The sequence below is a fragment of the Anopheles coluzzii genome, chromosome 3 (genome assembly GCF_943734685.1).
Source record: "Anopheles coluzzii chromosome 3, AcolN3, whole genome shotgun sequence".
Classification (NCBI taxonomy): Eukaryota; Metazoa; Arthropoda; class Insecta; order Diptera; family Culicidae; genus Anopheles; species Anopheles coluzzii.
In genome coordinates, this window is record NC_064671.1 from 38,633,011 (window position 1) to 38,645,494 (window position 12,484).

Here is a 12,484-nt window from a genome sequence, read left to right on the forward strand (position 1 = left end):
GCCTCATGAAATAAATGTTCATATTTAGGGCTTCTTTAGAAATCTTTACACGACGCACGATACACCCAACAAAATTACAGACAACACATTCACGAGCACACGCGTTATTCCCGAGGACAGTGAAACCAACAATCATTGCATGGACGAGATCACTTCTTGTGAGCTTCTCGATGCAATTAAAAGATCAGCTTCGCGGAAGTCCCCTGGCCCGGATGGAATACCAAGAGAGTTTTATATCCGCGCCTTCAGCACCATTCAGCGTGAGCTTCTGCTGGTGCTCAATGAGGCTCTCTTAGGAGAGATTCCTCCAAGTTTCGTTGACGGGGTCATAGTGCTGGTTAAGAAAAGGTGAGGTGAGACTACCATGTCTGCATTTCGACCTATATCACTCCTTAACGTAGATTACAAGCTTCTGTTGCGGATTGTCAAACACAGAATCGATGGCATCATCGGTAGGTGGGAGATAGTCTCGACAGCGCAAAAGTGTTGTAATAAACCATGCCAAATTTTTAAGGCTGTTCTTTCCGTTAAGGAGAGGGTGGTAGATTTGCAGAGGAAACGAAAGTGTGGTAAGCTTGTCTCCTTCGATCTTTCATATGCTTTTGATCGCGTCAATAGAGACTTTCTCTTAAACAATATGCTCTCTTGGGGTTTCAATTCGAGGCTAGTGGGGCTTTTGAGAACTATTGGTGAACGGTCTACCTCCCGTATCCTTATCAATGGAATCCTCTCTCCTTCCTTCCCGATCCTTCGTTCCGTCCGTCAGGGAGATCCCCTTTCCATGCACCTTTTTATCCTCTATCTTTAACCCCTCATCACAAGATTAGAAGGTATTTGTTGGGATCAGGATGACTTGGTCAATGTATATGCCGACGACATCTCTATGGTGACAACCTCTCCTGACAAAATCGAGCGTGTGCGAGAACTCTTTGAGGCATTTGGCTGTGTCTCTGGAGCCCGTCTCAACGTGCAGAAAACCACAGCGCTCGACATAGGACTGACCATACCATCAAGGATATCTGTTCCATGGCAGCATACCGTGGAAAGATTGCGTCTGCTCGGTATATTATTTTCTAATAATATCCATGACGATATGGGACACAATTGGGATGTTGTGATCCAGCACTTCGCCTCGTTTGTTTGGCTGCATCGCATGAGGAATTTAAACATCGTGTAAAAAGTTCTACTCTTGAACTCGTTTCTGCTCCCCAAGCTATGGTATGTGGCTTCAATATGTGGTGCTCGAGCATTAGACACGGCAAGAGTCTCCAGCATAATAGGAGGATTTCTTTGGCATGGCAATTGAGGAATCCAAGTTTCACTGCTGCAACTGGCTTTACCACGGAAGCGAAGTGGATTGAACCTGCACATACCAGGAATAATTGCATATGCCCTCTTGACAAACCGATACCGAGCAGAGTGCAGCTCCCTCAAATACAGCGAGCCTCATATCGTCCAAGCGGGTAATCCGCCAAATCTGGCCACCATTCCAACCTGGTATCCCTGCCTAAAAATCGTGGTAAGACAACTGGCATATTTACCCGCTGAATATGTCTCAAACCCCTCTTCATGTAAACTTCGTCGCATACTTGTGGACAAGCTACCAGATGCCAAAGTAGCACATGAAAATCAGCAACTTTGTTGGACCAGAATCTGGGCTAATATGCAAAGCTTTGATTTATCAGCACAACAACGAGCTACTCTATACATGCTAGCAAATGGTAAAGTGTCACATGGAGAGCTCTTGTTTCGGATGGGAAGAAGGGCTTGCAATCAATGTTCGTTTTGTCCCCAAATGGAAAGTCTGGAACACAAATTTGCTTGCTGTAGTAGAGTAGCGGCGGCTTGGGCACTGCTACAGCAAGAAATAGTTTCAATAGCTCCAGCAGGCCCCTATTTGTTCAATAGTCTGCGATTTCCAGAACTAGCAGGAGTTAGTCTGGGAATACGTATATTTTTTTTTTGTAAATATCCACACTAGTAAATAGAAATTAATCTGTACACGCAAATAAATATATTTTTATAAAAAAAGCTCGATCAGAAAATGGATATTTTAAAAATTTAGCAAGATGAAATAAGAAGCCATTTAAGGAAGTAACTAATTGAATTTATCAGTTCAATAAAGAAAACGATGGAAGATATTCTTACCAAACGAAAAGTCATTACAATATGCAACAAAATGTATTGATTGTACATATAAAAACAAAATCAACATTACACATTTATTAATATTTACCTTTATAATCCTGAAGAATGATTATAAAAAAGAAGTTTGTTATTACTTCATTGATTGAAGCAAATTATTACTTCATTTTCTTGTTGTAAGTTTCATGAGGAGTGTTTTTTAAACACTTATTAACACATGATTAAATAAAGCTGTTGAATTACTTTAATAATTGCGCTTAATAGAATTCGACTACTCAATGCAGTCCTAAAGTTGTGTTCTACTGTTCTTAGCCAGAGATTCAGAGGACAGGTACAGGGACAGAAAAGCCCATATTTGAAAGAAGAGTTGGTGAATCTATGTTATTTTTTATAATTTACACTACAAATAAGACCATGACATCTTTTTCTGGTTTTTTAATACTAAAACGAAATTGAATTCGTTACATACATTGGTAAATATTTTTTTTTCTTTTTTTTTTGAAAAGAAGGGAAATAGTTGTTTGATTATTATTACCATTATTATTATTATAACAAGAATTATTATTATTTTAATTGTAGAATTAATAATAATAATACTACTAATAATGATAATAATAATAATAATAATAATAATAATAATAATAATAATAATAATAATAATAATAATAATAATAATAATAATAATAATAAAAATAATAATAATAATGATAAAAATAATAAAAATAATAAAAATAATAACAATAATAATAATAATAATAATAATAATAAAAATAATAATAATAATAACAATAACAATAATAATTATAATAATAATAATAATAATAATAATAATAATAATAATAATAATAATAATAATAATAATAATAATAATAATAATAATAATAATAATAATAATAATAATAATAATAATAATAATAATAATAATAATAATAATAATAATAATAATAGTAATATTAATAATAATAATAATAATAATTATTATTATTATTATTATTATTATTATAATAAATTTTGTTTACGATTGCCCGGAGTAAGTTTTAAAAAATATTACTGGGGATCTTTATTGGCGAACTGCTAAACTAAGACTAAAGCTAACTTCTGGATTCAGTGCTATTTAGTTAGGCTGGTGTTTTCGGTGCTGCCAGGTTTGCCGGTCACGTTGTCATCCACGTTTATGATAATAATGTTGACTCGGGCCGTCCGAAAATACGACACCACACCTGGTCGTGGGAACCTGCTTCCAGTGGAGTTCCCGTTGGAACCTGACTCCGCGCGTAGAGTAACATCAATGGCTCGCTTGCGACCGTTTTCTTACTCAGCACCTGTATCATAGCGCGTAGCGCATGTGTACATATCTAATAATAATAATAATAATAATAAAAATAATACTAACAATAATTATATTATTATTAATTATAATAATTATTATTATTATTATGTTTAGCATTACGATTATTATCATTATTATTATGATTAGTATTTTATTATTATTATTTTTATTATTATTATTATTATTGTTGTTAATATTTTTATTATTATTATTATTATTATTATTATTATTATTATTATTATTATTATTATTATTATTATTATTATTATTATTATTATTATTATCAATATTAATACATATTTTATTATTATTAGTTTCATTATTATTTTTATTATTATTATTATTATTATCATTTTTTTTTCTTTATCTTCAATGAGCCGAATGGCCTAATTAAGATTGGTAACAGTAGACAATAAAAAAATAAATATCAAAATCAAGATTTGTATCGCAATTCACTGTGGCAACGGTAGAAGCCGGAGACGTTCCTTAAAGCACTGAGTGTATTCAATTATGACTGAAATATCAAAAAATACATTCCATACATCATTATATCCAGAAACTGGGCCCTTTCAAACTCTTTACTTATAAACACAACACAATGCAATTCCCGTCTTTTTCCTTTGTTTTTGCAACGTTTGCTTTCTGTGGAAAAACGTTCGTCTGCAAATTAAATCAGTTTTTGTGTAGCGCTGTTAATCCCCCTATTTCGTTCTTTTTGCGCCAATTAATGGACAAGCATCAGACTGTTGTTTTTTTGTGGTCATTGGATTGCTCTTTCTGATGATAAATATTGCTGTCCTAGGATGGACGGTCACCACGCTACGGTACGACGATGCAAAATCGAAAACGGAAAAGCTCGCTCACCATAACACGAAAAGCATTAGCCGCGTGACAGGAAGAAAAGGGGTATCTTGTACCATCGGGTGCATCAACCAAAACATTCAATAGGGGAAATTCAACATGCGCCTGCGCCATCGAAAATGGAGAAACAATAGCCGAAGTGAAAATGAACACTTACAAGTGAAGCACGAAACACTTTCCCAACATTCCAGTTCGGAGCTTTTTCCGGCTGCCATATCGGACTTTGTTCATTCACACGATTGAACGTTGCGTTGAATCTACCAAAACAATGGAATGAAATGAACTCTGTGATTCAGGTTTTGGCCTGGTGGTCGTTACTACCCGTTAGTTTGTCTTTGACCGCAGTCAGGACTGGTTTTAGGCTATACGTTGTCTAAAGGGGATCGATTTTACGATGTTATTTGAATCGTAAACAAAATCTATCTTTATTCCGCGAGAGTTTTAATGCTTCTAAGGTTTTTTCCTAAAAAAAGTGAGATTTAGTTTTGTTATTTCATAAAAAGTAATCTATTTTAATGGTTTTTGAATAGTTTGGTATCTGATACCGGTGAATTACGGTGGTACAGACCGGTGTCATTTATTGCTAACAGCTTCCGTTTCTTATCAGTTTGTATCGCACGGTTTTAAACAATGCACTATAACATGCTGATGGAAGTTAGTAAAATAATTACACCAAGGGAAAGAAAACAGCCTTGGTCACTAAGTGCTTGTAAAAGAGTGTGTTTCAATGCGTGTGTGTCAAGAAAAAGCCAAAGAAGTATGCACCCATGCTTCATTTTTTAAGGTTAAAAAGCTCTAACGTACATAGTGAAGAAGGCAAAAGCGAAAAAGGCTTCAACGTTTCGTGGAAGTGTTTCACTTCATGCTTTCAGTGAGGCTGGTGTGTAGATTCAAAAGGAATGCCTTCTTATACATACATATACAATGAGGCACCGAAACACCATCCTCGCGACTACAGCACAAACCTTTCTCCAAGCCTGCGTTTCGTGGCACAAGTGGAGCACAACACTTCACAACAAGTTCGTCTTTCTGCCACGAACGAATGGTCTGTTGGATTAACGCAGCAAAAATAATCACCAACGTCAAGGTGAGCTGGCAACGCTCAGTGATGAGCGATTTTCTACAGTGGTAAAAAAGGGCAGAAAAAGTGAGATAGTGAGAAATCTTCACTGTATTTATATTTTTATTTAAATCATTCAATACGTGTGCTACGTTTCCACCTACCACGAAGGTTTTCTTTTCGTTGTGTTTTTGGATTACTATGTCTGCAATGTCAGCTATAACCCGTGATAGTGTAAATGTTTATTACAAACCTCCAAACCCGGTAGTGTTTTACCGTGTGAATTGTGTGGTACGGAAACAAATGGCCTCTTAACATAAGCGCCTCAACCACTGGATGCTCTCCCAACATACACAGGATACACGCGCTCAAAAGGTGGTGTTTTTTGCGGCGTGGTAAACATATACGCAGAGTACGTGCGGAAAGCAACCAGCCACCAGCAAGCGGATTATCGGGATCCCGCAAAATTCACCAATAATTTCACCGGAGTGAAACGACGTCAACGTTTGTATGTTTGTTGAATGGGAGGTGATGGGTCTGTGTAGTGGTGTTGTGCTCATAGTCCTACCATATGCATGGGAAAGGGAAGAATCGGAGAAAATGATTCAATTATAACTGCATTTCCATGCCAAAATTGGGAAAAAAGCATTTAGTGTCTCAATGTTTGTGTGGTGAGGATGATTTGCATGGTAATTTTTGCCTGCTATGAATAATCTTTTGGTTCTTACTGCATACCCGCATTCACGTGGATCAATTGTGTATGTGAGTGTAGAAGAAATAAAAGTAATTCTTTGCCTTCCAACAGAGTAATGGAACGCATTACGATAGTGGGCTCTATTCTTCTCACACATTCATCTACGGCTCAGGTTAAAGTTTTGCTCTGCAGGTGGAAAAGAAAAGAGCAAAAAGTATGTGGTTTGTGGTGCAAAGTGTTTTCAATACTAATGAGCGGTTGCTTTAGAGTGCACATCTGGTTGTGCTAGTTAAGAATAATGTTGATTTCCTTTCCATTTTTCCAGATTCCGTTTGAACGTGAAGTGAAATTGCATTTCATAAGTTCTTCTGCGTGTTATTTCTTACCAAGTATTCCACGCTGCTGGAAATAGGTGTACCAGAGAATTAGCGGAAGTGAAAGATAGTGTTTTTTCACGGTGGCAAAATATATAACAGTGAATAATAATAGTGGAAAAATAAAGATATAAAAAGCTGCTTGAGTGAGTGTGTCACACAAGCGCAAGAAAGAAATAGCAGTAGTGCGCCACGCAAACCATGTGCAGTGACTACGAGTTGTGGATTTGACTAGTGCTACTGCAACTAATCGGCCTTATCGTGGATCCGCTGCAAATATTTTGGGTTCTGACGAACAGCACTTATTTAGGTAAGGACAGTAAATGAGCACTCTAAAATTATACTTTTTTTCATTTCTTCTTCTTCTTATTCTTTGGCACAACACGCACGCTGTCGGTCAAGGCCTGCCTGTACCCACTAGTTAAGTGAGCTTGGCTTTCAGTGACTTATTGTTACCATAGCAGGATAGTCAGTCCTACGTATGGTGACGCGGTCTATTTGGGAATTGAACCCATGACGGGCATGTTGTTACGTCGTACGAGTTGACGACTGTACGACCAGACCGGCCCTATTTTTCATTTATCCTTCTGAAAATCAAAAAGTGTTCAATGACCGATAACGATAAAAACATTTAACTATTAATGTTTTGCACTAAACTTCAAACGAAAATATCGAAATCAATAGTGCCGTGAATAAGAAGTCCTCCATGACATTAAGACGATCTTGTATCACTTTACCATTTTTATCATCATGTTCAGAGGCCCTTTTCAATTGCAAACAGATGCTTTGGAGTGTTTGATTATCATTTGACTGAATGTGGAATCTTTTTCGTGTTTGCTTCATGCTTTTAATTTGCTTTAGTTCATATACTGGAGGAATGCTTTTAGATATGTGCATGACACTTGAAATTGGTGATTGGTACTTTAGACTAAATATGAATAAATTTTTACTTATTGTCGCTGAAATTGATAAAATGACCATCTTAAGCACCATTAATTTAATTTGTGTATATGATCGACTTCTCGATCACTTAAGTCACACCCCCAGTATGTCAAGAATTGGATAAGCATGAAACTGTTATAAATCCAGGAAATTCAAACTGTTCAAATGCTTCAGATTCTACAAATTGTGTTTCGGTTACAAGCACCATCCAAGTTTTAATGGTTTTTTTTACAGTTTGATTCAACATTATGTGACTAGACAATGATCCAGCTACATTCATGCACAACATTTGCATGTTGTTACTTGGTTTATTTTGCAATTGCAGCTTACTCAACTAATGTTTTCTTGATTTCGACCATTTAAACGTTGGACATTCTTTACTGAAGGCTGAATGAGCAGTATTCAGTTTTAACTCCCTTTGCCTATTATGAGTTAATGCATCTTTCAGATGACGACCTACCATCTGATCTTTTGTGATTACCGCTACAATTGAAACACCGTTTTTCTTTATCACACGTTGTGCTTGTATGACCAACTTGTCTGCACTCAAAGTATCTCATGATATGAAAAGATTCATACCCGTAGACTTTATCGAAACCAAAATTAATATTTTTTCCTTGTCCATCACTGCCCATCAAAGTAGCAACAATCACTAACTAACCTTTTCCATGATTGTTATATGCACTCCATATCATTACAGAACTAGAACCATCATTCGTATTTGGTCTTGAAAAATACGTGGTTAATGTCTCAAATATCGCCCGTAGTAAGAATACATTTTTGTGTATTTTTTCCGGCAATCGTTTGTTCAAACACATTTGAAAACGTTTGTTTATTTTTCAAAATCATCCTTTAATTTTTGATTAACTTTTATAAACAAAAACTAGGATAGAAATTATGAAACGCTGTGTATATTCGTTTTAAAAAAGCTTATACTATATCATTTGTATGATTTAATAGCATTAGACACTCCTCGGCTTCAACCGCTACCGTCAGTGCTGTAACGAACCATAAAACGATGTTCCGATTTAATGAGAAGATTCTCCGAACAAGCTTAATGGACTTGGAAATGACGGGGGCAATAAAAGCAAGCATATGTGTTCCGGCTGTCCATCTCACTGTTCAGTTATCTTGATAATCTCAGTCCATTCCAAGTATCGCTGCCATTAGCCATTCGACGACAGCGCTCTTGCATTTCAATTTTCAGTTAATCGGGTTTTGCATTTTTTTTTGTAACATTTATAACAAGAAGACAACTGTACAAGACCATTTCGATCGAATGATGGACAAGTTTTTTTGGTGGTTGCTCTGTTCCGTCTGAATGACTATTTTTTGAACGAATTTGTAAATCCACCATCCGTCATATGAATCCTCGATTGTCCCAATGCTTACGGCACACATACTCACACACACATATGGCAGTTCAATTTAATCGCTCGGAGGCAATGGCTGCATGGACAGGGAAATGCTTCGAGGTACTAAAGAGATTGTACATTGTTTTTAAGAAAAACGTAAACATTCGGTTGCCACTTACAACTACGATCTCCCTATAATAACGCAAGCCCGTAAAACTTACCAGCCTCCTCCTGCGGTGGACCACCATCGCCGCCACACGTCCATTTCCGTAGCATGATTGAAACAGCAGCTCTTGCCAACTCTCTCCAATCCGAGGCGTACATGAGGGCGATGAAGTTTTCACGATTCTCTTGCGGCACATCGTCTGGACAGGGTAAAGGGTTGTAAGCTTCCATCTGTTCCATCTTCCTTCTCGAGCAACCACTGAAGACAACCGAAAGATTGCTTCTAGGAAAGTGGATATGTTCAACGTTTTTGTTCCTTCATCGCTTCGTATGGGTTTTCGGTGGTGTTTGATGATGGATTGGGTTGCTTAGATCGTAACATTTTCAGTGTATCTTTCCATTGCGTAATTTAAACTGTGCGGCAACTGCTTAGATCATACAAATTTGATTACATATTCCAACAGAAAACAGCTGGAAATAAAATCAACTACCACCGCATAACAACGCAGTTGTGTTTGGGCACAGATGACACGTTACGAGGGTCACATCCTGGTTAAATGGTGGGTTGATTGGAGGTGGACAGCAATCATTGTTATCGCAAAGCACCAGTAGCTACAGGATTACCGAAAATTTGGTTGTCGTCGTTTCAGCCCTATTTGTCAGCAGTCTAAGAAAACCCACAAGAACACACATCCGCTATGTACGGTTCAGTTCCTGTGATTTGACCGGGAAATTTTCACAGCCCTTGGAAAGATAATTAATAATCCAACAACAGTCACTCATTCTGGCAGCCAATGCAAGACGGTGAGAAAGAATGGCAAATTAATATAAAATATTACCACAACTAGACTTCTTCCGTCGGTCGTGTACAAAAGGATTGTGTAGTGCGTTGTTGCTGCTGCTGCTGCGTGTTGTTATCACGAGATTAGGTGTAACGCGCAAGCAAAAACAGAACCAGCTTTGGATCAGAAGTGTTAATGTTGAATGAACCGCAACCGAAGCAACTTGTTTTTGGGTGCCATAAGAGCAGAAGAAAATCAATGGGCCGGAAGGAACCAAGAACGTTTCCCGCTTTGTGGCTGAAATGAGCTCATCTTGATAAAGCTACTTGAAGACTTAGCAGACCGTAACGTTCCCGGCGCAAAAAGCGTGAATAATCATTTTTTCAATGGCCACATGGAATTTGAAAGGTTGCTAAGTAAGTTATTAAGGTGAAAGATGAGGACAGAATGATTCGGGTTAAAGTTTATTATTTTTCATCTTGTTCCTCGAGTGAGTGGAACAAAGAATTAGATTAACTTACTTGCTGCCAATTTGCTGGGCCAATCGTGTTATGTGAATATTATACAACAAAATAAACTTCCTTAAAGAAGCTATTTTTATAACATTTATCAAACTGTATGTTTCCAAGGATTAATTTTGCTATTGTGATATAAACACATAAATAAGCTTTATCAACTGAATTCCAACGAGGATCAGCCTCCCATTCACACCACCAAACTCAATCACAAACGTTGAATCAGCTGAAGTCAATCAGTGACATTACCCATTTTGCCATCCTCATTTATGAAACCAAGAAGCTGCTCTCTGTTTTTGATTCAAAGCCGATAAGCATGAACATGCGAGCGAAGTTGCCAACTTATGGTGAAAGCTTCACCGTCACGATGGAGACGCCTCCATCGCTCAAGGTGTTCTGAGTAATGGGTCGAGCACAGGCGGCTGTTAACCGATCGATTGACGGCTTTTGACAAGATGATATTTTTTCCGCATAGCAAAATGCAAGAATAAATAAAACGCCCAGAATAAAACGCAAGTAAAATAAGAAAACATGCTTATCATATGTAGCACATGTATTCATACAGGGAGGTTCGCCACATTTATGCATTTTTGCTTCGACCTCAATTTTCCGTATGATTGATTGCCAGGGATGTTGCTAATTTTTTGCATTTGTGTACGCGTCATATTTTATCACAAATCTCTGGGTACAAATTCCACCTTTCGTCCTCACAAAGCCAGTGCAGAGAAAATCAACCCTCGCCGGGCACGCTGTCAGGAAACCATTAGGCATACCGTGGGCTCCACTTCCACAAACCCCTATCACCTGTATTGGAGTATCATGGAACATGGTAGGGTAGTGGGAAAATCTTCTTCATCCTATACCCTCGTCGGTATTTTAAGGATCGGTGTTTTAGGGGGGCAAAGGTCACCCGAGGGTCACGGCGTAAATGTTTTACCTTAACAATGTGAAAACATCGCAAACATCTTTGAGGGAGAGGATTTTTCCCTTTTTTTTAAATCATATGTTACGTTTTCATTCTTCTCATTCGTTGTGAAGATGTTTACCAATGGATAGACACTATTCGTAACAGAGCTTGACCATAACACCATCGTTAGGAAAGGCGCGCTTCCAAGACAAATGTTGTAGAACGATCGCCACAAATTGACCATCGCTGGAAGTGAGCTGGGATAAAAAAGGAAGAGGTTATAATTAAAATAATTATCCCAACGCACCAAGCTTTGCTTTTTTCATAAATCAGTTCGAAAAATCTGAGCTGCAAAATTCGCCATTGACATCTCCCATTTGGCTTCTAAACTGTGGTAAGTGAGTTGAAAAATGGAATATCTTAGCACGCTGCTTTTCAACCCACAGTATGCATATTAATCTTCATGGAGAGATAAAAACAAAACTTTCCAAAACGGAGTTGTTGCGAGTGTTGCGTTCGTTGTTTGGTAAACTTTGATTTTTTCTTCCCGGTAAGGTTTCATTTGCACGAACGCATAAAAGTCGGCAAGAATTATCGACACACGTACGACTTATACGCAACAATATTAAAATTATTTTATATGCGAATAATTGGGTTTTCTTGATTCTTGACTATTGTTGTCTTTTTTTGCAATGCACGAGAAAAGGGATGGTGGTAGCGACCACTAGTATACGTAGTCAAAAATCACTAGGATGGGCTAAGCACGTTTACCGGAGTTAATTTTAGCCTTCCTCACAGCAAATACAATCAGCGTAAAATTTTCCAAATGAAATTGAGATAGAGAGAGTTTTGGCATGAGCAGACGCCAAGCTTGCCGGCCTACAGCAGGCGCTTAAAAAAATGCTTGAATGGGCTGTGGCGATCGCTGGATATATTACACAACGGGCCTGTTACCGGTGCAGGGCTATGGACATTTGTTGAGTGGTTTGTGGTGGCTTTTAAGTGCCTTTCAGCCTGAGGAAGCTTTAGTCTTTGTTGTTTTTGGCAGCACAACACATCGCAAATCACAGCCTGATCGAGATGGGTTGTTTTTACCAAGTTAAGGGTGTTTTTTATGCTTGTTTGTATTGTTTGCTTTCATTAGAGTATTTTATTGCGTTTGGTACATCTGGTGACGAAGTACAGTTTAAAAAAGTCTGCCATTTACATGGTTCTCTCCCCCACGGTGGCACGCCCAACCGACCGACGATCGCTTCCTTGGAGGGCTAGTAAAAAGCGCAACATTACAGGGTTTTCATAACCAATTTGATGTTGTAAACAAGTTGTCGGTTTTCGTCAAATGTGAATTTTGCGT

General features: G+C 37.6%; 1 protein-coding gene across 1 annotated transcript in view; it reads left to right on the plus strand.

Moving 5' to 3' along the window:
* Nucleotides 1-6,695: 6,695 nt before the first annotated feature.
* LOC120957891 (neural-cadherin-like) overlaps nucleotides 6,696-12,484 on the plus strand; it is a gene marked incomplete at its 5' end in the record, with an annotated part of 142,422 nt that continues 136,633 nt past the window's right edge. Inside the window, one exon of the mRNA XM_049608136.1 lies at nucleotides 6,696-6,774. Within this exon, the coding sequence (XP_049464093.1) occupies nucleotides 6,696-6,774 (79 nt within the window). The remainder of the gene's footprint in view (nucleotides 6,775-12,484) is intronic.